The sequence below is a fragment of the Takifugu flavidus genome, chromosome 3, assembly GCF_003711565.1.
Source record: "Takifugu flavidus isolate HTHZ2018 chromosome 3, ASM371156v2, whole genome shotgun sequence".
Taxonomy (NCBI): Eukaryota; Metazoa; Chordata; class Actinopteri; order Tetraodontiformes; family Tetraodontidae; genus Takifugu; species Takifugu flavidus.
Genome location: NC_079522.1, coordinates 6,643,586 through 6,669,721, shown reverse-complemented (window position 1 = coordinate 6,669,721; position 26,136 = coordinate 6,643,586). Strand labels below are relative to the sequence as shown.

Below are 26,136 nucleotides of genomic sequence, written 5' to 3'. Positions count from 1 at the left end.
AATAAATTGGCTGTTTGAATCACATAAAGTTGGTGGGGGCCACTTTACTTTGATTTTCCCACGTCAACTTGGCCCGTTGCTGTATTTATTTATGCAATAATGCAATAATAAAAACCAATATCAGGCCGCCGTCTTTCACGTGCAGCTTATTCCGCTGCCATTAAGATTGTTTTTTCCCTGCTTGCTCCTCATCCGGCAGCTCTGCTCTCCGTTATTGCTCCTGTATTCTGCCCCAGGGCTCCTTTTCCCCCCACTTTCCTCATCTTTCACCGCATTTTGTTTTTCTCATCTCTTTCTCTGTAAAAGGCCCCTCGTCTGTCCAGCGCTCTGTGCTTCGCTCTTTCAATCCTTATTCCATGCCAACACACACACACACACACACACACACACACACACACACACACACACACACACACACACACAAACACGGAGGAAGTACCTCTCTTATGCCTCCCCAACATCAAACAATAACAGTTTGGAACTCTGGGTATTATTTTAGCCACCGTCCACACGTTTATCTGCCGTCCGCAATACTTCCTCTCTCACCGGCTCGCACATCCTGTCCAGGCGGGGGCCGAGAGAGGCAGGGAAGACATGAAGGAGAGCGAGGGAGAGAGAGGAGGAGAGGGAGAGCGCGGTGGAGGGACAAGTAGTGATGTTTTGTCTGCCAGCGAGCGGAGCGAGGGAGGAAGAGAGGAAATGGAGGGAGATGGGATGTGAGGAACGTCCGTCGGTTTTCCCCCCCGCCAGCCGCTTCGCTCCTTCAGACGGACTTCAGCTCCCGGGCGTTTCCCACCGAGCCGCAGATGTTCGCTCTCGCCGGTCCTCGGCGGAGTCGAGGGGACGCTTCCTGAGGTCCCGTCCGAAGAGGAGCGCTTGGAAAAGGCAGCGGAGGTTTCAGGTAGGTTCGGAACGCCGGCATCCCTTTAGAGGGCTGCTCGCTCTTCCCACACTTCGGGAGCGGGTGTTTGCCGGCACGTTCCTCACTCTTTCCCGGTCCTTCTATCCTCCCTCCCTCGAGCTGGCAGAGATTCCAGATTTGTGCGTCTGTCTGGGATCCGTCCTCAACTGTATCGAGTCCATGTGTGCGACTCCGATTATGCGCGATGACCTTTGCGCCGCCAGTCAGCTGTTGCTCTTTCTGACCACAAAGAGGGACATTCCAGAGGATCCGTAGATAAAAGGCTCATTCAGAGCCCAGAGATGCAGGACTCATCTCCCCCAGCGGTCCACCTCGTCCCCCGTTGCAGAAGGATCCGAGAAGACGCCGTGCATTTTGGATTTGGATCCCGGTTGTCCGCTTCCTTGTCGTCGAATTTGCCAATAAAGTCGAATCATGTGATTTCCCGAAAAGGCCAGCAAACGAAGTTACAGAGTCAAAAACCGAAAATAAGAATTTCGTTATGACTCAAATATAAACAGTCAACTTTTGGACTCAATTATGGGTTTTTTTTTTTATTGAGACCGAAGAATGTGGAAGGCTGAGGCACACTGAGGACGGGTGACCTTGAGATAAGGACAATGAGTGGCGCTTCCAAAGCATCCTTCATATCGTACAGTGACTGGGAATTCTGGGAATTCTTGGATGTTCTGCACAGGTGAAGACGTTAGCCAACCACTAAAAGGTCGGGGTTAGCATGTAGCACGCGGAAGTTGCCGGTCGCCAGCCTCGCCAGTTCCCCATTTTTGGTGGCCAAGAAAAAAACTATTTAGAACCCCCCCCCCCAAAAAAAAACAAACTTGCGGGAACTGTTATTGTTGACCCCCTCAGACACGGAACATTTCGGAAAAACAGCAATTATTTAGCAGGCGGTTTGGAAGAACGCCTCCGTCCTCCCCTGCACGGATTAGGAACACAACAATTTGCGTGTTCCATTTTTTCGGTTGCCAAATGGCACATTTTTTATTTAAGTGTTGTTTTTTTGGTCTCGATCTCACAGTCTCGTCGGTCGTTGGATAAAAAAAGAAAAAGACGTATTTTCGCAGGGTTCCCGCACGTACTCATACGCAGGCGTAAAGGCACGGAACGTGGCCAGGAGAGCTCGCCGATCGGAACGAGGGAGCGAGAACCAGGAAACACAAGTGTTTATTTTGGACTTGGCTTCTCCTGCTCCCACTTTATCATAAACACTGTGAAAAATGCTCCTGCAGCCGCATTCCTCGCTCCAAATTGTATCTCCAAATGGTTTCCTTAAAAACCCAGAATCGTGTTGTTTTACACGCCTGTGGGGGTGTAGAACCCCCCCCCCCGTAAAGGTCACAGAGGGTCATAAGAGTCCAGGTTACATCAGGTTAGCTAAGTTCAAGTCAGGCTTAAATCCGCTGAGACAAGTTCAATGAAGCTCTGACACATCCTAGTTGAGATCTCATCTCCTTCCATTGTTCATGTTCTTTACACCCCCCCCCCCCCAGTAATTGTTTTCCCAACCGTGTGGTAATAATGGTGGGTTCTGAGGGGCTTTAACTTAGGTCGCACATTTATATTATGGGAAGATTCCAGCACCTTTCCAATGCTGGTCCCCTCAAATCCAGGGTGTAGGCCGGTGTTCAGTCTCACACACCAAGTGGAGGTGCAGGTGAACGAGGCTAAAGGGTGAAGCTGTAACGCTCGTGATGTCCCACTGTTTGCATCATCAATATTTTCCTCACCTAACTCTCTCTCCCCCCTCACCTCCACAGGCGTAGCGTCCCCGTCATCAGGCCCCACTCTTGGCATCCGGCAAAGCTATCGGAGCCGCCTCTGCCGCCCCCGCCCCCTCCTCCATCTCCGCCGCCCTGCCTCCCCCCGGCCGACTCCCCACCTCTCCCCCCTCCTCCCCCTCTGTCTGCCATGCAGCTCCACCCCGGACCGTACACCCTACCCTGGCACACGACTGACAATAGGTGAGACTCCAAAATCCCCAATTTTTTATTGATTTTTCCGCTTTTATTAGCCGGTAAAGTTGCTTCAAAATGACAAAGGCTCCGGCCGTGCTGCGTTCGAGTCACACTTTGGGTTCGTCATCCCGGCGAGTCTGTGACCTCACGTCATGGGGATTTTGGTCGCCGTGACTCGTTCCCCTAAAAAAACCCACAGCCTCCGCCAGGAAAGAGGTGACGTCAGCGCGTCCCAGTGTCAACACTGCTCCCCCACGCAGGAAGCTACCGCTCTATTTTTTACTTGAAACATACCGAGATTACCAACAAAGAGCTGCTGTTTGAGCCCGTCTCTGGTTGCTGTCTGAGATTCCGCTTGGTCCAGTTAAGCCCGCCCACACCGGTGACCACGGATCTATTGTTTGGCCCCCCCCTCTTTGTTTCACCTGAATATTTTTATATGGCTCCAGAAGAATCAGACCAAAAGACCCGAAACCATCAGAACAGTCTTTGGAGCGCAGCATGACCTCATCTGGCTAAACTGTAATCCTTTAACAGGAAAGAGGAAGCTGGCTAAGTTCTCATAATGACCAACCACAAAAATAGGCCCAGGTTGGGTTCTGGTAGCGCTCCAAGATGGTTCTGCTGATAAGAATCAGTGATATAATGCACTATACTGGGCTATAAGAGTCACAAGTGGGTAGAGCCACATTTTCTGTGTGTGTGTTATTCCCACAGCCTCTCTTGCCTGATATGGACACACACACACACACACACACCATCTGATGAGGAGGCAGCTCCCTGCATAACTCTGGACAATGGCATGTGACTTCTAGAACATGTGGACAAAGAAGGGAAGACATTCAATAAACTGTAATTGTGTGACAAGGGAGGGACAGCCGGCGTGTGTGTGTGTGTGTGTGTGTGTGTGTGTGTGTGTGTGTATGCGTGGGGGGGGGGTATCCAGACAAAGCGTGTTTAAAGGACACTTCCGAGTTGATCTGCATTCACACAACACACTTTCCTCATCCCAAACATTATGTGTGCGGGCCGGTTTATGTGCGTCAACTTTCCATATGATCGGGCCGAGGTTTGTGTCATTTCCTGTTCAGGCCCCTCATTTCCTCACTTCCTCTCGCCGTCTCCGAGGTCAGTCTTATACCTCCTTCAGAGGACATTTTCCCATGAAGATTAATCGCTACATATTAATTACATTTTAACAGCGTTTAAGCTCTCTCGGAGGCCCTTTTTGTCCATGTGCTTGTCTCAAAAAAGATGCTAACGACACTGATTACGAACTAATAGTGAACACTGACCTGTGAACATTGATGCAAAGGCGGTGGGACAGGACAGGAATAAAGGAATGGAATAGGAAGGGCTGAATCAAAGTATGACTAAGGGCTTTGGACTGGGGCAGTGGGAGTGGATGAAGAGGAAATCCCTTTTCCACTTTAGGAGGCTTCCTCCGAGGCTTCTGAAAAACACACCGGGCTGCTGTGGATCTTCGGCTTAGTCCTGATAGAGAACAGCCCGCGCAGCTGTACTGCTCAGCAGTTCGATGGTCGCTCAATAAACTGGTTCTGGGGGAGAATACATGAAAATTGGAGGTAGCAGAAAGAAGCGAAGCGTTTCCAGTAACGGGTTCTTCTCCCTTCTGTCTTCAGTGACTTCTCCCTGCAGTGGGGGCAGCTGTCCAGACCGTATTCCTCCACCGACCGCAGCAGCTCCCTGGGCTCCATGGAGAGCTTGGACACGCCCACGCCGACCACGCAGCCATATTCCGACTCCTGCAACTCGCCCATGGACCCCGCGGCCTTCAACAACAAGAGAGACTCCGCCTACAGCTCCTTTTCCGCCAGCTCCAATACGTCCGACTACGCCATGGTGCCGCTCAGGACGGAGGACGGCTGCTCCATGGACAACCTCCTCCAAAGCCTGGGGCCGTCTCCTCATGGGTACTCGGGTGCCCCGACTCTGGGGGGCTCCTCTGTGGAAGGGACCCAGCTTCTCATGCAGAAGTCCAGGTCACTGACCAGGCCGAGGCCGAGGCCCGTCGAGGTGAAGGAGAGGCCCTCTTCCTGTTGCTATGACAACGAGCTGAAGGGAGGAGACTTTGAGCTCCTGAGAAACGGCGAGAGCGGTGCGGAGGGAAGGAAGAAGGCACCCCAGCCTCCAGCCAGGAAGGACAGTTTCAGGGCGACCCGGAGTCGCCCCAATGTTGCGGACAAACGTTGCGTCTCCGCTCCTGTTGAAATTCCCAGCGTCCCCTCGTACGACGATGGAAACAACCCCCCTCTGAATGCTGGAATCCACAACGGGTTCTCTGGCCCGGGAGACAAGGACAGAACTCGGGATGCCTCGAACTCTCTGACGAACAGCGGGTTTGACAAAGACCGCCGCTCCCAAACCCCCTTAGATCACTTTCCCGACCGAGAGACTGCATCCGCAGCCCACCTCCGCTCCTCCTGCTCCGGATCGTTATCCCCAGAACCTTCGTTAGAAGCTCAAGGGCCGCAGCTCAATATCAGGCGGGCCAAGACCAACAGAGCGTCTGTGGGTCTGCACCGGCACAGTGCGCCCGAGAAGCTCCTCGCCACGCAGCTCCAGCTGCTGCAGTTCGCTAGCGATGGGTCGTCGCCGGAACCGCGCGGCCAGGATGATGCCAACGACGGCTGCGGCCGTGCGGCGCAACCCACCGGCGCCGACCATCAGGGAGCTTCTCACAGTCACCTTCATGCAAACAAATGGGAAGGCAGCCGCAGCTCGACTCCGGGATCCGTTTTTTTGGAGGGGGATGAGGATATTTCTAGCGAAAAGGTGGGAGGACTGAGCATAAATGGTGGCTGCCACCCTCCCGTGGAACATCAGCACCCTTGGGGTCGCTCCGTGAGCGTCCCGGGGGACGCTGTTGACATGGCGGCCCCGGGGAGATCGGAAATAGCAGAGAGGGACTTTGAGCCTCTTAGCTCTGCCGCTAGCATGGACACTTTACTGGAGGAGCAGAAAGCAGCAGAGAGAGAAAAGAGTCAAGTTAGGAAGGAGGAAGGACAGGCAACTGTTAGGAGGTCCTCCAGAAGCCATTTCCGCAACCGGCGCCGGAGCGAGAGGTTCGCCACCAACCTCCGCAATGAGATCCAGAGGAAAAAGGCCCAGCTTCAGAGGAGCCGTGGTCCCGGAGGGCTGCTTTGTAGTGGGGAGACTGTCCAGGAGGAAGAAGGTCCAGAACTCAATGAGGAGGAGGCAGATCCTGACCCTGATCCTGGAGCGCAGGCTGTTAAGGTTTGGAACGCTAAAGACGTGCCGACTCCACCTGCTGCCCCCACGGAGAACTCCAGCATCCCGGTCCAATCGAACCAGCCTCAGACGGCGACGCACCCTGAAACCTCCGGCCGGCCCAGATCTGTTCAGATCCTGGACCCAGGCGTGCCGAGCTTCGGTGTCGGAATCAGAGTGGTGGAGGAACCGGCTCCTGCCGGCAAAGCTCGAAGGTGGCGCTGGACCCCCGAGCACAAACTACAGCCAGAACCCGAACCGGAGCGACGGTGTGGGCTCAGTAAGGTCCTGGGGGTGACGGGGTCGCGGCACGGGGTTTGTGCCTTCACCTCCTCGTCGTACGGCCGCTCCTCTTCCTGCTCCAGGATGGAAGAGACGGACCTCCTTCCATTCGCCGACCGGATGAAATTTTTTGAGGAGACGTGTAAGAGTGTGTCTGCCAGTCACAGGCAGAGGAGACCCCAAGGCCAACCGGAGGTCCAGTCCGGAGACCCTGGCCAGCAGCAGCCTGCCCAGAGGAGATACTCTTTTCAGGGGGGGGGTCAACAAGAAAGCCCCCCATCTGTGAGTACTGGCAGGGATCGGCAGGAGGGGGGAGAAAGGGAACACTTGAGGGAACGTGAAGAGAGGTTGAGAGAGAGGGAGAGGCAGGAGGTGGAAGCGGAGAAGGAGAGGGCGAGGCTGAGGGGGATGCAGCTGGAAAGGGAGCGGGAGGAGAAGTTGAGGCGATGGGAGGAGGAAAGGGAGCGGGAGGAGAAGTTGAGGCGATGGGAGGAGGAAAGGGAGCGGGAGGAGAAGTTGAGGCAATGGGAGGAGGAAAGGGAGCGGGAGCTGGAGTTGGAGCGGGGAAGGGAGACGGAGAGGGCCAGAGAGGCCGAACGTGCCAGGAGCCAAAGGGAGAAGGAGCTGCAGAGGGGGAGGAAGGATTGGGGGGATGAAGGCGCGAGGCTCGGCGCGGGTCAGGACTTTTACGGGGATCCTGGAATCACAGCGGGAACGTTCCCTAACCGGGACGCGTCGCACCCCCTCCAGCATCATCCCCAGGCGTTCTATCGCGACCAAACCCAGAACCAGGCGGCGCGGTCCGCCTTTCATCCTGTCAACGCCCCCCTTCAGCCCCCAGAGGGCCGGCAGAGTCCTCCACGGGGCCGCGCGGCCACAGAGGTGAGGCCGCCGCCCTCGGGCGGATCTAGACTTCCCCACCCTCATTAACCTCCGCCCGCTAACACGTAGCATCATATCGAAACCTTCCTTCATTCCATCGGCGCTGTTAACAACTTCAAATGTCTTCTCCAGACGTATCCCACCCGGCAACAGGAAATGAGCAGGCTGAACAGGAAGTACAGCCTGACCGAGAGGTGAGACAGAACAAACACGCGCAGACGCACACAAACAATCTGTCTTTTAGCAAAATAGACCAACTGAAACGAAACGGCCAACGATTTCCTTTCTGTCTTCTGGAGACGTGGTGGGGGGGCAACAATGGGGCAAACCTGTGATTAAGTGTGTCCCGCGATCATGTGACCTGTATGTGTTCTGTGTGGGGGCATCGAGGGCACGTTTGTGTTGGGCGGGGGGGGGTTGGCTGAGCCTGGAATGCACAAAGGAAGCATTTAGAGCCATTTAGCCACTTTCGCTTATCAAGGTAAATTTCAAATCTCTTGGCCACGCCCACCCTCCATCTGAAGATTTGCCATCGTTCTATAAATAAAGATGGATTTGCTGCAACTACTTTTAGATGTTCGAGTTGCTCTGGCTAATGTTTGCTTTTTTGATCATTTTCCCGCCTGGGTATGAAAAAAAAAATCAAAGTTGTTCCATTTTTCCGCACGTCAGGGACGACCCGGGATGGAGACGGGAGCCCGCGCCTGTAGAGGGCGCTCATCAGCACCCCCAGCACCTGCCGCAGGCCCAGTGGGGACCCAGGCAACACGACGGCTACAACGCCGACCGAAACGGACACGCTTTTGCTCCTCCGCCGGCCGCCCTCTCGCTCCGGGGGCGGGCCATGTCCGAAAACGACCTCCGCTTCGACGGCAGCCACCGCTGGTCCCCGTCCGTCGGCGCCTCGACGCTGAGCGAGGTGGAGGAAGGAGCCGGCGGCGTCGGGGCGGGAGAGGTCGGCAGCGGCGCTCCTCCCGGCAGGAAGAAGACGCCGCCTCCTCCGAGGCCACCCCCACCAAAGTGGGAGCAGTTCCACCGCAGGAGGGCGTCTCACCACGCCCTCTTTCCCTTCTCTTCCGCTGCTCCTCACTCCATCCCTCACTCCTCTTCATACCTCCCCCTGCCTGAAGCGTCCAGACAGAGGTCCCACAGCCTCCCCCCGGAGAGGCCGGAGGTGTCCCAGGGTTGCCCGCGCTGCACCTGCAGCTGCCGCCATGCTCAGGACCCCTCGCCCATCCACTCGTCCAATCAGACCCAGCCAGCCACGCAGGACCGCCCCCTTTCCCATATTCCGTTAAGTCCGAACCAGCCGCTGGTTCAAGAAGTGCACTTCGGAGTCTCTCCACCCAGTCCGATGTTCTCTAGGAGGGCTTTCAAACCAGTGGCTCCGCCCCCAGTGGAGGGGGCGACAAGTAGGCGCGAGGAGCCACAGGAAAGGGCGGAGCCTATTCCGGAGGACGTGAGCAGGTGAGCGAGGGAGCATTTGGATAAATAAAAGTGTGAAAAAGTGCTAATAAAATCTGTTTGTCTGCAGTTTCCACACAAGCCCTCATCAGGACAATGTCCACAGGAAGCAGCCCGCCGTGAGACCAGGAGCCGAACGGGAGAGGCCTCCATCTCCCAGAGTTCATAGCGAGCCCCCACGGTCACCGCCCACAGAGAACGGGCCCGTCGAGTCCTACTTTGCTCTTCAGCAGCAGCAGCTCGGCGGCTTCCAGAGCGTCGAGCACCCACAGCTGCCGGAACCGGGGACGGAATCGGAGACGACCCTGAGCCCCAGCCCGGCGCACAGCCTGGACGCGGACCTGGACATCCCCGTGGAAACGGACATCGACGACTTCCCAGAGGACGACGGGACCCCGGCGGAGGGCGAGCCCATCACCAGCGAGCTGCCCTGCTTCGCGTTGCCGGTCACGGTCCTGGAGACGGACATCGACACCTTAGCGGACGCCGAGGGGACCCCGCTGGGGGAGGAGCCGGAGGGCGGGGAGAGGCGGAGCCTGGAGGAGCCGGAGGGCGGGGAGAGGCTGAGCCTGGAGGAGCTGTTCCCCCAGAGCAGCGAGGGGGAGTCGGGCACGGAGAGCTGGAGGGGGGCGGAGCACAACACGGACAGCTTGGACAGGTACGGCCTGATCAGAACCGCGTCTTCTTCTGTGGTTTTTCAGCTCCTGAACATCTCCCTCCCCCTCAACAGGCGCTCCGGCGCCAGCTCCAGCTGCTCCTCCTACTACAGCACTTCGGCGGCGAAGGCCCAGCTCCTGACGCAGCTGAAGGACTTCGCCGACGACAGGGAGAAGGACGACGACGAGCTGACCTACAAGGTACTGGGACTGCTGGGCCGGGCGCGACCGAGACCAGAAAACGAGGTTTTTTTTTGTATTTCCACCAACAAAAGTCTGTCGTGTGGCGCAGAAACAGTTGATGGAGAGTCTCCGTAAGAAGCTGGGCGTGCTGAGGGAGGCCCAGCGGGGTCTGCAGGACGACATCCGGGCCAACGCCCAGCTGGGCGAGGAGGTGGGGTCGCAACCAGAGTGTCACGTCACCTTTGTCTCGACTTGGCTCACCGTGCGCGTCCCCAGGTGGAGAGCAAGGTGGTGGCCGCGTGCAAACCCAACGAGGTGGACAAGTTCCGCATGTTCATCGGCGACCTGGACAAGGTGGTGAGCCTGATGCTGTCGCTGTCCGGGAGGCTGCTGAGGGTGGAGACCACGCTGGACACCCTGGACCCGGACACGGAGCTCCACGAGAGGGTGAGGAGTCAGGTGGGGGGGGGACACGCGCGCGCTGAACAGCCCCAGCACAAAACAACTGCGACCTCTGCCCTCTAGCTCCCCCTGCTGGAGAAGAAGCGTCAGCTCATGAGGCAGCTGTCTGAGGCTCAGGACCTGAAGGAGCACGTGGACCGCAGAGAGCAGGCGGTCAGCCGGGTGCTGGCCCGCTGCCTCTCCCTGGAGCAGCACCGAGACTACAGGTACGGGGCCGTCGCTGACGTCTGAAAGCCTCACAAAGGTGCCGAATTTTGCCAATGAAGCTCTTTTGATTCCTGCTACAGCCACTTTGTGAAGATGAAGGCCGCCCTGTTGGTGGAGCAGCGGCAGCTGGAGGACAAGATCCGCCTGGGGGAGGAGCAGCTGAGGGGCCTGAGGGAGAGTCTGGGGCTGGGGCTGGGGCTGGGGATAGGTATGGGAATATCCATGGGATACGGAACGTACTGAAGAAAGAGAACTTGTACTGTAAATCTGGATTAGCGTCACTTATGCTAACCTTCAGCACCAAAGACTTGTCCTCGATGAATGTCTCGCGAGACGCTGCTTTTTCGTTTTGTTTTGTTCGCGAGCCTCCTGGTTCAGAGAATCGGACGAGTCTTTTCATCATCAGCGACGCTAACGTCAATATCGCCGCCTTTGGGAAGTTAGCTTTAGTCACCTTTTGTGTTCACCCCCGTTGCTGCATTAGCATTCTTATGGGAATAATACTGTAACAGGCACGGCTGATTTAGGGCGCCGAGTTTGAGACTCCGGCCACGTTTTACTGTTATCCTGTTCCACGTTAACAGTTGTGTACAGAAGACACGTGTTTTTATGATGTATATGATGTGTATATAAAGCTCTTGGATTTGTGACTGGAACTGGTTGTAAAAAAAACCCCAAAAACTGGTTGTTGAAGAACGGGTTAACGTTTACTGTATATTTGAAGGAGGTTTTTTAAGTTTGTTTGTTTCAAAGCAGACGCGTTTGCGATGATTTTGTTTACAGGAAGTTACTTCGACAGGTAAATTAACGGCCTCACAGTAGCTTCAAGACTAAGTTAGCTAGCTTCTCTCTGAATTTGCCGTAGCTTCCTGTTTAGCGCAGATATATCTCATCAAAATTTACAGGAAACAAATGTTTTCTCCAAAAGAAAAACGTCAATAACCAATCAATAACCTGATTCCTGCTTATTCGACCCCTCTCTCCCAAACACGTTTACATCTGCCCATCATCCGCTCTCAGAACGAAAGATGTGACTTTATCAGCATCTCCGGGAAACTTCTTGAAGCGAACTTTCAGTGTGGTTTAAAAAAAAATCATCTTCAACAGTTTAATAAAAAAGAAATGTTCTTTCTTCAGTTCTGGTTCGACTCATTTGTCCTCAGATGTTCTGTCAACACCTTGAATTTCAAAATGTTAACTTTTTTAAACGTTTCAGTGCCGTTTGGCTCGGTGGACAGAAAGAAAACATCTTAAATCTGTTCCTGAAGAGGGAGTACATTCTTCTGTCTAAGATCTGAAGAATCAGAGCTGATGGGAAAGAAAGAAGGAGAAAAAAGGAGAAGATGAATGTGAAGGAGAGCAAACTGACCCAGGAACCAGGGGGAGGATTGAGAAGTCAAGCATGCCGGTGATGACGGATGGACACGGATAGAGTCACGCTGTTATTGATGTGTTCAACAACCATGTTAAATAAAGTTTATACACATGCAACAGGAAGTGGAGAGAAACGGGGGCCACCAACACCACAACAGCGTGGGAGGTGCAGTTGGGAACGGAGCAGAGAGAACGGAGATAAATCAAATCAATCTTTATTTATACAGCGTCTCATACAATCAAAATTGTTTCAAGGTGCTTTCCAGAATCCCAGGGCCTGACCCCAGACAAGCAACAGTGGCAAGGAAAAACTCCCCTTTAACAGGAAGAAACCTTGAGCAGGACCAGGCTCATGTAGGGGGACCCTCCTGCTGATGGGGGGGTGGGTAAAGAGAGAGGAGAGGAGAGGAGAGGAGAGGAGAGGAGAGGAGAGGGGAGGGGAGGGGAGGGGAGGGGAGGGGAGGAGAGGAGAGGAGAGGAGAGGGAGGAGAGGAGAGGAGAGGAGAGGAGAGGAGAGGGGAGGGGAGGGGAGGGGAGGGGAGAGGAGAGGGAGGAGAGGAGAGGAGAGGAGAGGAGAGGAGAGGAGATAGTTCACTGCCCTGGTCATGATCTAAAAATAAAATGGTGCCTGATTTTGTCAGATAAACGCCGCGGAGTCAAAAGTACCAGTTTATTTCATTGCACAACAGAATGCAGTTTCAAAAAATGGCCACTAGATGGCGCCTTTGTAAATGTCCCGTTCTGGTTTTACAGGTATGATCGAGTTTGTGTTTCAAATATATAAATATTCGTATATTTAAACTGATATCGTGTCGTTGTTTCGGGGTGAGATAATGTGATACTTCCTCTCCTTAATATTTAATATCGTGGTTTATTTCTTCTTAAAAAACTGACATATATATATTTTAATCCAAGGTATGTGGTGTATCTTGACCTGAAATAAACAATGTAAAACAATTAAGATAAAATCCCAAAAGATTGAAAATCTCTGGGGTTAAAGGTATAAAGGGTGATGACAGAATAGTCCAACTTGGCCGCTCGCTCGGACGATGAAGCCAAAGTTCTGGATTCGACTAGTTTTCCTGGCATGTGACCACGTCAAGGCAGCTGTGTTAACGGGGTAAAAACGGAAACGAGGAGTGTTCCTTTCAAAATAAAACAACAGTTCCGATTACCCTCGACACCTTAGTGACAATGACACGTCAATGCTTTGTAATATGATAAAAACCTGAAGATGTAAGACGTACTCTAAGGGGTACAAACATCATAAAGTAAGTTTATTTTCGAGTAAAGTTATTAAATCATATGCCTATATTTTTAAACCGGAAATTGTTCCTGCTCGTTTAACTCTAGCTTTACGATTTTTCACTTTTCGCAGCAAAAACTACTCAGCAGCGTTTAGTTCACAACAGCTGGTTTAAATATGGGAACTCAACCAGAAACCGAAGCCAGCAGCCGATAACTTTAACGCGTCTTCGCCGTTTTAAAGCGGCGCCGATGGGGACGGAGTGACGCAGGGTTTTAACGGAGCTGCTGTCGACACAAGCAGCAGAAGACGGACGGAGCAGAAAATCCGAGTCACAAGGCTCCGTCCTCGCTCCTGACAGCTGCGTTTCGTCAATAAAGGTACGACCGAAGCTTGACTCAGCACCTTTTCCTGCCGAGGTTGCTCTAAAATGGGCGTGATCCACCGGCGGGGACATTTACCCAAGTTCCCCCGGCGCGTCGGTCGACCCGGGCTCGGGGCGTTAAGCTAAGCTAATTATCTGCTTTCGCTCGGACGCCGTTTGTCTCCTCCGCCCGCGATGTCGAAAGGAGTCGGAACAAGAGCAGCGGAGGGGGGACAGGGGCGGAAATAATCGCAGAAACTTCCCTGTAACAGGAGACGAGTTGTCATTATTGCGCCGCGCTCCTCCGCACTCGCCAGGCTCCGCTCCTCCCGGGGGCTTTTCGTGCGTAAAATGGCTGGAGACTCGCTATAAATGTCCACAGTTCCGCTCGAAATGTCTGATTTTTGGACGAAATCAGGTAGAGCCGCCGTTTTGCCCTTCCGGACCCGCTCGCCCGGGAGGGGGGTGGTGGTGGGGGGGGGTGCTGCTTCTGCTCACGTCGCCCGTGTCCCTCTGCTCTCCGCAGGCTTCAGGATGAGGGAGCACCCGGGCTACTGCAACGGGGGCTTCGATGCCCTTCACCCCCCCAGCGACGACGACGACATGGTGGACATTGCCGGGGCCACGCTGGACTTCTCCAGCACGGACGATGTCCCCCCTCTCAGCTCGGGTCAGTTCCCACACACACACACACACACACACACACACACACACACACACACACACACGTTGCCACACATGGAAGACACAAATCTGAGGTGGTTTTCAGACACAGACGCAGATCTGGGTCTGTGATCCTGCTGAGGGCCACACAGTTGGACTGAGCTGCGGTCACACACTGAATAATCAGTTAACACACACACACGCGCGCACACACACACACACACAAAAGCGGAAGTCTGTGCACCTCAGAGGTTTGTGGAAGCAGCAGTGGCGCCTGCCACCAGTCTGCCTGGTTACCGATGATGTCACCGGCTCGTCAGTGGCTGCCTGCCCGTGTTTTCAGGTGCACGCCGTCACCTCCCCTTCGTGCACGGCCTCACCGGAGGACCTCCGGAAGTCGCGCCTCATCAATAATCCCCGTTAACCTCAGGGTTTCACCTCGGGTCGGATGAAATCTGCGCCAGCGTTCGCCTCGGAGACAGATTTTTCTCCCCCTAGGGACAATCGGTCCTCCGAGGCGCCGATACGGGTTTGTTTGCACGCTGCCGCGAGTTTTTGGAGCGGAGAGATAAGCCCGCAGCAGCAGGAAGGAAGTCTGGACGGAGCTGGAGGGGCTGAATTTAATATTTCCCCCTCTGTCAGCAGGATTTTTTCTTAAATAAAGAAGCGACAGCTGTGTTTTGTTTGTAATTACACAGTGGTTTGTTGAAGATGAGCTTCTGTCTGTGTGTGTGTGTGTGTGTGTGTGTGTGTGTGTGTGTGTGCGTGCGTGCGTGCGTGCGTGCGTGCGTGTGTGTGTGTGTCTACTTCAAATACGGACGCTTTTGCCCTGAAGATGTGGGGCCGCTGGTTCCTAATATGGACAAACCCCCCTCGGATTAACATCTTGAAATTATCAGATGGAATGTTGGAAATGTTGCTCTTATTCCAGTTGTGATTCCGGGGACCTGTTGGGTCTTGGGAAGGGGGTTGCCAGTCTAAACACCGATAGCTCGGTTGGCGACAACGCGGGCGCTCCTGATCCGGACCCTCCGCCTGCCGGGGTTTGCGTTTGTGGCGGAGGCAGCGTTCCCACCAAATTCCCGGCTCTTTCCGTGGAATCTTGGGCTCGTCTCGGAGACAGTCGGTCGTGTTTAGATCCGCTGTACGACCTGGACTTGTCCCAAAATTAGACCCCACGGAAGCTGTGAGAAGCGGTTAGCTAGCCCGCGATGGCGTTTAGCTGCCTGGATTCCGGAGCCGTCGTAAAGTTCCCTGGTAATTTTCCCATTTTTGTCTGTGATTCCAATCAGTCCCTCCTGCACCGATGCTAATGAGGACGCTAACGCCTGCTGCCCGTGTCCCTGGAAAAGCCTCGCTGGGACATTGATTCACGCCTGCTAACAAAACATTAACCGCAACCGTTTAACCCAAACCGGAATTTGAGGCGTGCTCGCGCTCCCCCCCCCCGACCACGGCTGCCGGGCTGGTAAAACAGGCCACAGAGGTCACGTGACGCCGACTATCTTCTCAAAACCCCGTGAGCTAACCTGAATCTGTCGCTGTTATCGTCCCCAAGGGGAACTTTGTGCTTCTAATCTGACTTTACGAGGCTGTTGGCTGATTACCCAGAAACGCCACCTCCGCCATCCGCAGGCAGGCGGGATCGCCGCCGGTTAGTTAATGTAGAAACCAGTTAACTAGGGAGTCTAGTAAGTGTGTCAGCGTCTCATGAGCTACGACACAACGAAGGCAGGAGTGTTTACGGCCTCAAACAGGAACGCATTGTTAGATTTGATCATTCTTTAGTCCGACCAAGAAAATATTAACCAGGTGATTAAATCTCAGAGGAGCTGCGTGACCCGGCCTGCTGACGGGGGTCACATGAGACGATGGTTCCCGCGGCAACCAGGCGGAGGTCAAGGTTCAAAACCGGACTGCATGTTTGTCAGGACTGAGAATTCGTGTTTTACCAGCAAAGTGAGGACATTTTTGGCTCGGGGTGAGGAGCTGGGAGGGGTTTATGTCTGCGGGAGTCCTTGCAAATATTTGTGTGTGTGTGTGTGTGTGTGTTGTGTGTGTGTGTGTGTGTGTGTGTGTGTGTGTGTGTGTGTGTGTGTGTGTGTGTGTGTGTGTGATGCCTTTAGCTTCGCTTGGTCACTGAATATGGTCAACATGGCCGCCAGCTCTGGCCTTCAGTGTGAGACCTGCTCCGCTGGCACCCATCAGGGGTCTCGGGGAGGTTCAGGGGGCAACGCCGTCATCGGGTCCTCCTCTCCAGAACCTTGGATCCCACAGCGTTCCATCAGGAGGACCGTCGCCGTCCCACATGAATCAAAGGCCTCCTAAACACGCGTGACCTCATTTCTGACGCAGGGAACCTCCTCGTCCAATCAGAGCGAGCTCCGGGACGTCCTGGACCTTTAACAGACGCCTCCTACCGGAGCGTCAAACACTTTATCTCCCTCCCGGACAGACTCGTTCCTGGAGTCCACTGGCTAATTACAGGAGTCGGCCTCCCACAGGAGGCTTTCAGTCGGTCCGCTGCCGTCCTGGGGACATGAGCGAGACATGGCTTGGAGGCTGTGGACCACGCAGGTGGACGAGGTGGATCTGGTGGAGAACGGTGAGCCGGGGGGGGCGACGTGTCCCTTAGGGGCCGTTTACACAGGACGCCACATTCTGGAATACTGAGTCAGGGAGGAGTGTAATCATTAAGACTGTTTATCACCGCGAGTCATGTGGACGTGATGTCCCCTGTGATTCAGATTGTGTGTGTGTGTGTGTGCGTGTGTGTGTGCGCGTGTCACATTTATCAGGCTTTATTCTCGCCTGCTCCTGTATATTTGTTGAGCGCTGCTTGTTTACCTCCATCCGAGCTAGCGCGGGACCGCGGCTAACGCCCGATTCCCCTTCCACACCTACACCTGTCTGGCGACTCCTCGCGATGCTGTAGCTGTAGCGTCGGCGCTAATTAGCGCGACCGAGCTGACAAAGATCCCGCCTGCAGCTCCTGAAGCCATTTCCACCTCGGGTAACAAAAGGTGTCGCCAAAAGAAATGGTATTAATTCCTTTAAAACCAGTGGAACCTGCCAGGCGGGGGTGGAAATGCCTCCCGGCGTGGATGAATGCTTCCCATTGTTCACCACCCTCCTCCTCGCTTGTCTTTTAATTAAATTCCACTTTGCCTCTTGTTGCTCCCGCTTGTTTCCAACCTCGGTACCGGGCCCGTAAGGTCACGTCATCACGCGCACGCGCTGCCCTCTTCAGTTTGTCTCGGATTACTGCAGTAAAGCCCCGGTCGCGCTCCGGCTCGGATGACGGTTGCTCCCCGTTAATCAGACGCATCTCGACTTCCTCTGTTGTTTCCTGTTTCCTGTGGCAGCCACCTGTGATTGGCTGCCACATTGATGACGGCTGGAGCTGCCACATCCTCAAGTTTCTTCTGATGTGAAAACACTCATCAGAGTGTGTGCGTGTGCGCGCGCGTGTGTGTGTGTTGTGTGTGTGTGTGTGGTGTGTGTGTGTGTGAGGGAGAGAGAGAGAGAGAGAGAGAGAGAGCAACTTGGTTCAATTTATATTCTGTATCAAAAACCATGGATTGAACCCACGATGACACCTCTGGCTGGAGCTGTGTAGGTTTTGGGTGGAACCGGGTCCGATGTGCACGCGTGAGGGGTCCGAGGGCTCTTTTGGTGGGCGCCTCCAAGCCGCGGATCCGGCAGAGCGAAGTGTCAAATGACAAAGCTAACCGCTCCTTTGTCTCCGTCCGCCGCTGTCAGCAGTTTATGAGGAGCACCAGAGCAGAGCCGGCGTGAACGGGACCGGCCCCGGCAGCCTAATGGACCCGCTGGAGGACCCCGTGCCGGGCCTGGGCACCTACGAGGACTTCAACACCATCGACTGGGTCCGGGAGAAGAGCAAGGACCGCGACAGGCACAGAGAGGTGCGCGTGAGGAGGTAGTTAGCCTTAGCCTAGCGCGCCCGTTAGCTCACCTGCGCCCCGTCTGCGTAGATCACCAAGAACAGCAGGCGGTCGACGGCGGCGCTGCTGCACAGCATCAGCGACGCCTTCTCGGGGTGGCTGCTCATGCTGCTCGTGGGACTCATGGCAGGTAACGTTTGGGGTGGGGGGGGGGTAATGGGAGGGGCCAGAAATGCTTCCCTGACCCGTTTCCCCTCTGCTGCAGGCGCTCTGGCCGGCGGCATCGACATCGCGGCCCACTGGCTGACGGACATGAAGGAAGGGATCTGCCTGGACGGGTTCTGGTTCAGCCACGAGCACTGCTGCTGGAAGTCCAGCGAGACCACCTTCAAGGACAGGGACCGCTGTCCGCAGTGGCAGACCTGGGGGGAGCTCATAACGGGCACGTCAGAGGTACTGTGGACACCGCGCGGCTTTTAAATCAAAGAAGGAACTCCTGAGATCAAAGTCAGCGGCCGTGCTGTTGAAACGGCGCTTTAGTTCCATCTAGTGGCCGAACGCCGCCATTACAGTCAAGAATGCGTTTTGTTTTTTTTCCAGCTCAAAACAGGAATTTGCGCTCAATAAAAACGTGCACGCGGGTTTTATACGTCTGTTGTCTTTGTGTGTCCCGTCAGGGGGCTTTTTCCTACATCTTGAACTACCTGATCTACATCGTCTGGGCGTTGTTCTTCGCGTTCTTGGCCGTGACGTTGGTCAGAGCCTTCGCTCCATATGCGTGCGGCTCTGGAATACCCGAGGTAACACCCCCCACCCACCCCCCCACCCCACGCTCCAACATATTTCCTTTCAGTGGTGTAAGTGGGGGAACTGGATCCATTGTTTATCGGCGGCGGCGGCGGCGGCGTTTTGGCCGCTGCTCGTCCTCCTCGGAAGGAGCCGGGGGCTGAGGAATTGCTTACTCTTCCAGAAGTGCAAAGCCCAACATACCCAAACACACACTCCCCCGTGAGGTTTACTCAGCAGAGCACATAAACTCCAGCCCTCCTTTTGTTTTAGCCAAAGCCCCGTCTTGTTTTTCCAGGAGGTCAAAGGTCGGCGGGCCCACACACGGGATTAGAGCGCTTGTTTGCAGAGGCGGATTCTCACAGCTCCTCGGTTTTTCCTTCCTCTGCTCTCTCGCTAACCCCCCAGATCAAAACCATCCTCAGCGGCTTCATCATCCGCGGCTACCTGGGCAAGTGGACCCTGATCACCAAGACGGTGACCCTGGTCCTGGCCGTGTCCTCCGGCCTCAGCCTGGGCAAGGAGGGCCCCCTGGTGCACGTGGCGTGCTGCTGCGCCAACATCCTGTGCCACCTGTTCACCAAGTACCGCAAGAACGAAGCCAAGCGGCGAGAGGTGGGCCTGAGGTTTGCTTAGCTTTGGAGGGTTTGGCGTGGCGCCCCCCCCCCCCCCCATCCTGACGCCTTGTCTCGCATCTGTGCAGGTGCTGTCGGCGGCGGCGGCGGCGGTGGGCGTGTCGGTGGCCTTCGGCGCCCCCATCGGAGGGGTCCTGTTCAGCCTGGAGGAGGTGAGCGAGCGGCCAAATATCCGAGAGGCAAAAACAGACGGGGGGGTGGGGGGGGGGTGTTTTGGAGCGTTGCGCCTGACAGTAAGAAGATATCATCCAGATGATGTCATATAATGATTTTGGAATGTTTCCGTTGTTTATTCGGGAGTTGTGGGAAATCTTTGACAGGGATATTAAACAGATTCCTTATTTATTCCACGATCAAAGCCGGCCAGGTCTGTTTTTACTAATGCGGGCTCCCTCTGATCTGATGTGTTCCTCTTTTCTGTCGCCCCCCCAGGTGAGTTATTACTTCCCTCTCAAGACCTTGTGGCGCTCCTTCTTCGCCGCCCTGGTGGCGGCCTTCACGCTGCGCTCCATCAACCCCTTCGGGAACAGCCGCCTGGTGCTGTTCTACGTGGAGTTCCACGCGCCGTGGCACCTGGTGGAGCTGGTCCCCTTCATCTTCCTGGGGATATTCGGCGGCCTCTGGGGGGCGCTGTTCATCAAGGCCAACATCGCCTGGTGCAGGATACGTGAGTAGAGCCTTTGAAGTGGGGGCCCCGCTCCCTCCGCCACCGCCGCTTAACAGGCGCCTCTCTCCCCCCCCCGGCGAAGGCAAGACCACTCGGCTGGGCCGCTACCCCATCGTGGAGGTGCTGGCGGTGACCGCCGTGACCGCCCTGGTCGCCTACCCCAACAGCTACACCCGGATGAGCGGCGCCGAGCTGATCTCGGAGCTCTTCAACGACTGCTCGCTGCTGGACTCGTCCCAGCTCTGCGGCTACCTGCAGGTCGGCCGCCGCTCCTCCTTTTTCTGCTCCGGCGCCGGACGGGCGGCGTCTAACCTCTCTGCTTCCTGTCCCGCAGCCCGCCAACATATCAGAAACGGGCATCGGGAACAGCCTAGCGGACCGGCCGGCCGGGCCGGGCCTGTTCACGGCGCTGTGGCAGCTGGCTCTGGCCCTGCTCTTCAAGATGCTCATCACCGTGGTTACCTTTGGCATGAAGGTCAGCCCCCCCCACCAGGCCTGCTATCAATTAAGGGTTGTTTTTATTTTTGGGGGGGGCGTGGCCGAGCGTAGCCACTGGAGCGACTCGTGGGTTTAGTCCGAGTCGGCGTTCATCAGCCGATTCCCGCTGATGACTAAACACTCTTTTTCTTCTATCTCTGTGGGGACATTCCAGTGTTCCAGCACATTTTTCCCGCCCTAGCGGCGTTCCCTGACCTGCGCCTCCTCCCCCCCCAGGTCCCCTCCGGACTCTTCATCCCCAGCATGGCGGTGGGCGCCATCGCCGGCCGGCTGCTGGGCGTGGGCATGGAGCAGCTGGCCTACTACAACCACGACGGGCTCATCTTCAAAGGGTGGTGCACGCCGGAGGCCGACTGCATCACGCCAGGGCTGTACGCCATGGTCGGCGCCGCGGCCTGTTTAGGTGAGGGGGGGGGCCGTTGGGAGAGGGTTTGTCCAGTTGTCCCAGCAGGGGGAGGCGTGGCCCCGGGTTCTTGACTTCAGGCACGGGGAGGCGTGTAATTGGATTCAGCTTCGCCCTCTTTTTGCTGGGGGAGAAAAGAGGCGAGACCTGTCAGAATCCACCCAGATGGGGAGCGGGCAGAACTCCACCCCCCCCCCCCCCAGAAATCAATCTCAGATTATTGCGTCTGTCTCTGCGCAGCCATAACACTTCTCACGTTGCCTTCAGATCAACCTCCAGATGCCTTTTTTTCCTCCGAGCACGTGTCCATTTTCACCCCCCCTCTCCCTCCCTCCCTCTCTCTCGCTCGCCCACCCGCCCCCCAGGCGGCGTCACTCGCATGACGGTGTCGCTGGTGGTCATCATGTTCGAGCTGACGGGCGGCCTGGAGTACATCGTCCCCCTCATGGCGGCGGCCATGACCAGCAAGTGGGTGGCGGACGCCTTCGGACGGGAGGGCATCTACGAGGCGAGTGGGCCGCTCCGTCGCCCGCGGCAACCGTTCCCTTGCTCCCGCCCTAGATTCCAGAACGGTTTCTTTGTGTGCAGGCCCACATCCGGCTGAACGGGTACCCCTTCCTGGAGCCCAAGGAGGAGTTTGAGCACAGCAGCCTGGCCGTGGACGTGATGAGGCCCCGGAGGTCGGACCCCCGCTGGCCGTGCTCACGCAGGACAGCATGACCGTCGGGGGGGTGGAGGTAGGGAGCGGGAGGGCGGGGGCGGGAGGGCGGGGGCGGGAGGGCGTGGTCTGTGGCTGACGCGGCGTCTCGTCTCAGGCGCTGGTGGAGAGCACTCGCTACAGCGGCTTCCCCGTGGTCGTCTCCCAGGAGTCCCCGCGGCTGGTGGGCTTCGTGCTCCGGAGGGACCTGCTCATATCCATCGGTCAGACCCGCGCCGTCGCTAACGGCAACCAGCTGTTTTTTCCCCAGAGCGGAATTTCTCATTCTTTTCGTTGCAGACAACGCCAGGAAGCGGCAGGACGGCGTGGTCGGCGCCTCCCTGGTGGTGTTCTCGGAGCACCCGCCCGCCCAGGCCCCCGACGGCCCCCCGCCGCTGCGCCTCAGGGGCATCATGGACCTGAGCCCCTTCACCGTCACCGACCACACCCCCATGGACATCACCGTGGACATATTCAGGAAGCTGGGCCTGCGCCAGTGTCTGGTCACGCACAACGGGTGAGGGGGGGGGACGGGGTGGGGGGGACGGGGTGGGTGTGGAGGAGAGGGAGACGGGGGGGGGTGGCGTGGAGGAGAGGGAGACGGGGGGGACGGCGTCTGTCGTCCTCACGCCGACTTTACCGTTAAAATCATTTCTCTTTATTCCAAACGGAGAAATATTCTTCTTTTTAACTTTTTTAAAATATAAACAGTATTTTTTGAAATTTAAATATGTCACATTAACGACTGGACCACAAAAAAACAAATAAATAAAAATGTGCTGATCCAGAAAATTCAATTGAATTTAAAAGCAAATTAGCAAACAACAAAAGTTCCGTTTTTTGTTTGTTTGTTTTGTTTTTTTAATTATTTTCCGGCAACGAAAAATTTCGAGAAAGACAGAAAAAAAAAAATCCGAGGTGAAAAAAATAGTTCTGATCATTTAAAACCAAACTGACGGAGACAAACGGGCCCCGGCCCCGGCGCTGCTCGGCGCCCCGACACGGGGCAGATTCGTGCTTCGCGCCGTCTGTAAATTCTCCGCGGAGCCGCTTCAAAGTCGGGCCGGTGCTGATTTACGGAGCGTCTGAGGAGCGGGAGCAGCTGCCGGGGCAGAACCGCCGCTTCCAGCTTCAGCTGGACCCTTTCGGAGCGCTTCGGCCTCTTCTAAAACCCGGATTTGATGCGGCTTCATGCGGCGCCGGCCCAATATATCGGCGAGGACCCGAGTCAGTCAGAACCCGGGGGCCCGGCCCGCTTCAAACGGCCCAAATTCAAACCACGTCTCCGTCTGAAAGAGGAATAACCGTCACATGAGTGTGAAGGTCGGAGAATCCGTGGGAATGGCGGGGGAACGGGGGCCGCCGTCCCGGTTCCGGACCCCCCCTCCCCCGCCCCCTCCTGCCTCAGTGGATCGTGGAGGACGGTTTTGGGGCGAGAGTGGATCCACATGATGGTGGAGCACGGAGGCGGCGTCGGAGGGAGGAAGGAATAAATACGTCTTCGGAAAGTTACTGCCGACCGGGTCCGCTTCTAGTGACCTTTGACCCCCCGCTGACAGGAGCGCCGAGCGTTTGATCGTCTTTACGACCTTTTGTCTCTGACGCTTCACCCAACCGCCCAGGTCGTTAGCGTCGTTAGCAAAGACACGTCAGAGCTCCGTCCCTCTGGGGCGGCGCCGCCCGGCTGCAGAACCCCCGCGGGTCCTGAACGGCGACGGCATTCTGCCGACGGGCGGCGTGCTAGCTCCTCCGCTCGGCTCCTCCGCTCGGCTCGGCTAAAGTCTGTCTTGTCTCCCCCCGTGTCACCAGGAGGCTGCTGGGCATCATCACCAAGAAGGACATCCTGAAGCACATGGCTCAGATCGCCAACAGGGACCCCGACTCCATTCTCTTCAACTGAAGCCCCGCCCCCTGCCGGCCCTGGCCCCTCCCACACCGGCGTTTCTCCTGTTGACTGACTGGTTTCAGATAGACGGGAACTATTTCCTCTCTCTTCTGTGAGGGTGGGGGGGGTGGGGTCTGGGGTGAGCCCAGACACGCCGCCCCCCCCATCCAGCCACTCCTTCTGTGAAGTTTCCTGAAGCCCCCGGGCCCAAGAGTGCAGGAGTGTGAGAAGAGGACACACACACACACACACACACACACACACTTGCTGACAGCCTGGGAACTCCAGAAGTGACTCTTGTCATAGAGACTCCTGAGATATTTTTTTAAAGGCACAATGAGCCTCGACATTCCCCCCCCCCCCACCGCTAACATCAGCTAGCATGAGGGCTAGCAGCTGTGAGAATCAAGACACACAAAAAATGAATGTAAATGAAAATTGTGCCATTAAATTATTCCTCTCGCATGGTCGGGCCCATTTAATTCTAAGGTTCTTGCTCTTTGATGGTGTCTTTATGTCCTTTGATCTCCTTTTATGTCCCACAGCCGCTCGATGTGATGCTTTTCAGTTGCGGCTTCATTATCTCGTCGGCTCTGGTTTGTCGCTGGTTCGCTGCTGCAGGAGTTCGTTTCACGTAATCGCCTTTATTAGCGTTGATAAAGTTCCTCTCAGAGAAGCTCACGGTGGATGGAAACGCTCCCCGAGTCCCATCTGAGGCTGATTTAGCTTGTTTGGGGCTGTTTAGTGCAACGGTCCCAGTTTTTCCACAACTGAACCCAATGGCTTTGATCTCTCGCTCCTCTCGCTAGCTTCCTCTTAGCTTCGGAGGTGTGTTGCCTTGAAAATCAATTGAATTCCCTCCATCAAAATGACTTCTGCTCACTCACGTTAGCATAAAGGTCGGGTTAAACGTGTGAATATGGGAAAAAGAAAAAATTCCTTTTTATAAAAGAAAAAAAGGACAAATGTGTGAGAAGTGGCGGCACCTAGTGGCGGGAATGTGACTCGCAACAACTTTGCACCTCCAACTGTCAGGGAATAAAATATAATAAGTGTGTTTTAGAAACAAAGGTTTGGTTTGTTGGGTTTCAGCTAACAAGTATCACAAGTAGCAAATGGGTGAGCATCAAGCTAGCCCACGGAGGGGGACCCGCCTCCCTGCCGATGGAATTAATCACAGGTGGAATTAATCCCGACGTGTGTGTGAAGGTGTTTTCCCCCGCGCGCGTGCACGGCTCCCGGCTCCTGGAGGCCATCGGCCGTCCTGAATCGGTTCCCAGCGCCGCGGCTTCACATGGGGCTCGTGTTACCGCTGCGCTCGCGGCTGCTGCGCTCACACGGCTCGAGCCTCCGGGCGATTTTCTTGATTTCCACGTTTGGTTTTAGCGAGTTCCTGATGCTCCCGCGTTACCTCACCCGCCCGGTTGTCTCGGCTAACATGACCAAACGGTGAAAGTATTTGGATGCGGTAATAACCCAATTCAAGTTGACACCCGACCTCCGGTTTCTTTGTGCACCTTGAGCGCTCGCAGAGACGACGCGCGCGCGTCGGCGAATATTTTGCGGCGCTCCGGCTCCGGTCAGGGGACTCGTTTGTCGTGTTTGTGTTCGAGGAAATCCGATCCGCGCGGTGGTGTCGTGTCTCGGAGCCGGCGGCCTCGCCTGAGGTGACAAGTCAGAGGTTCCCACAGCTCCGGTCGCAGCTAGCTGCTCATGTAACATGCTAATTGCGCTGACCTTTTCAAGGCTAAAGCCAAAGCTAACAGCACTGGCGGAGGCTTGAAGTGAAATTAAATGATGTGAAGGTGTAGATGTTAGCCTCTTTAAAGCTAAGTCGATTCAAATGCTAAACATGTGGTTCGGTTTAGGGAATCTTCGTCACCTCTGGTCCCCTTTGAATCGGTCGTATACGTGCTAACGATCAACAGGTTTTGTTTTTAGCTTCTCACACATCTGTTTTTAAAACTGACGCCACTTTTTGTCTCTTCTGGAGCCCCCAAGGTGTTGTTTATTTGTGCTATTTGACAGGGCTTTTAAAGGAGGACGTTCCGCTAATTAGGCTACAGCTAACCGGTAATCCGATAGCCTGGGCTGCTCCAGAAGCCGGAGCAGGCGCCGGGCCGTTTTAAAGCTCCCCAAAGGCTGCGAGTTTGAAAACCGCCGACCAAAAGTCAACGTATAAAAAGGTGACAAGAGCTCAATCGTATCCGGGGGGGGAGTTCTGACCTGAGTGTCACGTAGCGGGCTGTCACGGGCTTGTAATGGCATTGGCTTGTCGTGAGTGTGAGAGGTAATCCTCCATAATGGACATCGGAGTCCTGCCTCATGTCCCGGACTTGGAAGGAGTCCCGGAATCCCCAGAACTGCGAGAACTTCTTGTTCTGGGTTAAACATATGCTCAGAAAAGGCAACAGAGATGCTTAATTAGCCGCTCCTACCAATAAAGATCCTCATTAAAGGCTCCAGATGTTAGCCTGTTAGCATGTATTTATGTCAATAATGAGGCGGGTCCCACTCCTGGCTTCTAGCATGTGGATCTGTTGTGTCAATCACACAAAATATTCAGGACCACAGATGTTAGCAATCACGGTTGGTACAAACATCTCAGTCCAGCTAGCGAGGTCCCGTTGGAACGCAGTCCTGGTTGACGAGGCCCACCTGTGTTTACCTGCGACACCCTGAAACCGTCAGAGCTCCACGAAGGTGGAAACGCTCCGACTGCTGCCTGGTAAGTTGCGTTTCGACCTT

General features: G+C 55.5%; 3 protein-coding genes across 9 annotated transcripts in view; 2 read left to right on the top strand and 1 right to left on the bottom strand.

Moving 5' to 3' along the window:
- Nucleotides 1-11,401, top strand: part of shroom4 (shroom family member 4) — a 25,622-nt gene extending 14,221 nt beyond the window's left edge. For 2 of the 7 annotated variants that reach the window (XM_057028069.1, XM_057028075.1), the window contains 10 exons: nt 2,680-2,883; nt 4,521-7,293; nt 7,426-7,487; nt 7,966-8,760; nt 8,828-9,415; nt 9,488-9,614; nt 9,706-9,807; nt 9,873-10,043; nt 10,122-10,264; nt 10,346-11,401. In XM_057028069.1, coding sequence (XP_056884049.1) covers nt 2,680-2,883; nt 4,521-7,293; nt 7,426-7,487; nt 7,966-8,760; nt 8,828-9,415; nt 9,488-9,614; nt 9,706-9,807; nt 9,873-10,043; nt 10,122-10,264; nt 10,346-10,508 — 5,128 coding nt within the window. In that variant the 3' untranslated portion in view covers nt 10,509-11,401. Of the gene's footprint in view, nt 1-449; nt 902-959; nt 1,599-2,679; nt 2,884-4,520; nt 7,294-7,425; nt 7,488-7,965; nt 8,761-8,827; nt 9,416-9,487; nt 9,615-9,705; nt 9,808-9,872; nt 10,044-10,121; nt 10,265-10,345 lie in introns of those variants that run through there. The other 5 variants (XM_057028074.1, XM_057028072.1, XM_057028071.1 and 2 more) reach the window with 5 other exon arrangements.
- rps4x (ribosomal protein S4 X-linked) overlaps nt 1-26,136 on the bottom strand; it is a 158,636-nt gene that overhangs the window by 76,440 nt on the left and 56,060 nt on the right. The gene's annotated exons all lie outside the window — the stretch shown is intronic.
- Nucleotides 13,326-23,853, top strand: LOC130523102 (H(+)/Cl(-) exchange transporter 5-like). The gene is given in 18 exon segments (XM_057028093.1): nt 13,326-13,667; nt 13,776-13,919; nt 17,675-17,838; nt 17,908-18,007; nt 18,083-18,270; nt 18,495-18,617; nt 19,012-19,218; nt 19,307-19,390; nt 19,671-19,905; nt 19,988-20,163; nt 20,240-20,380; nt 20,620-20,806; nt 21,172-21,314; nt 21,395-21,494; nt 21,497-21,543; nt 21,622-21,727; nt 21,804-22,020; nt 23,313-23,853. Coding segments are annotated over 18 exon segments (2,499 nt in total). The 5' UTR covers nt 13,326-13,621; the 3' UTR covers nt 23,404-23,853.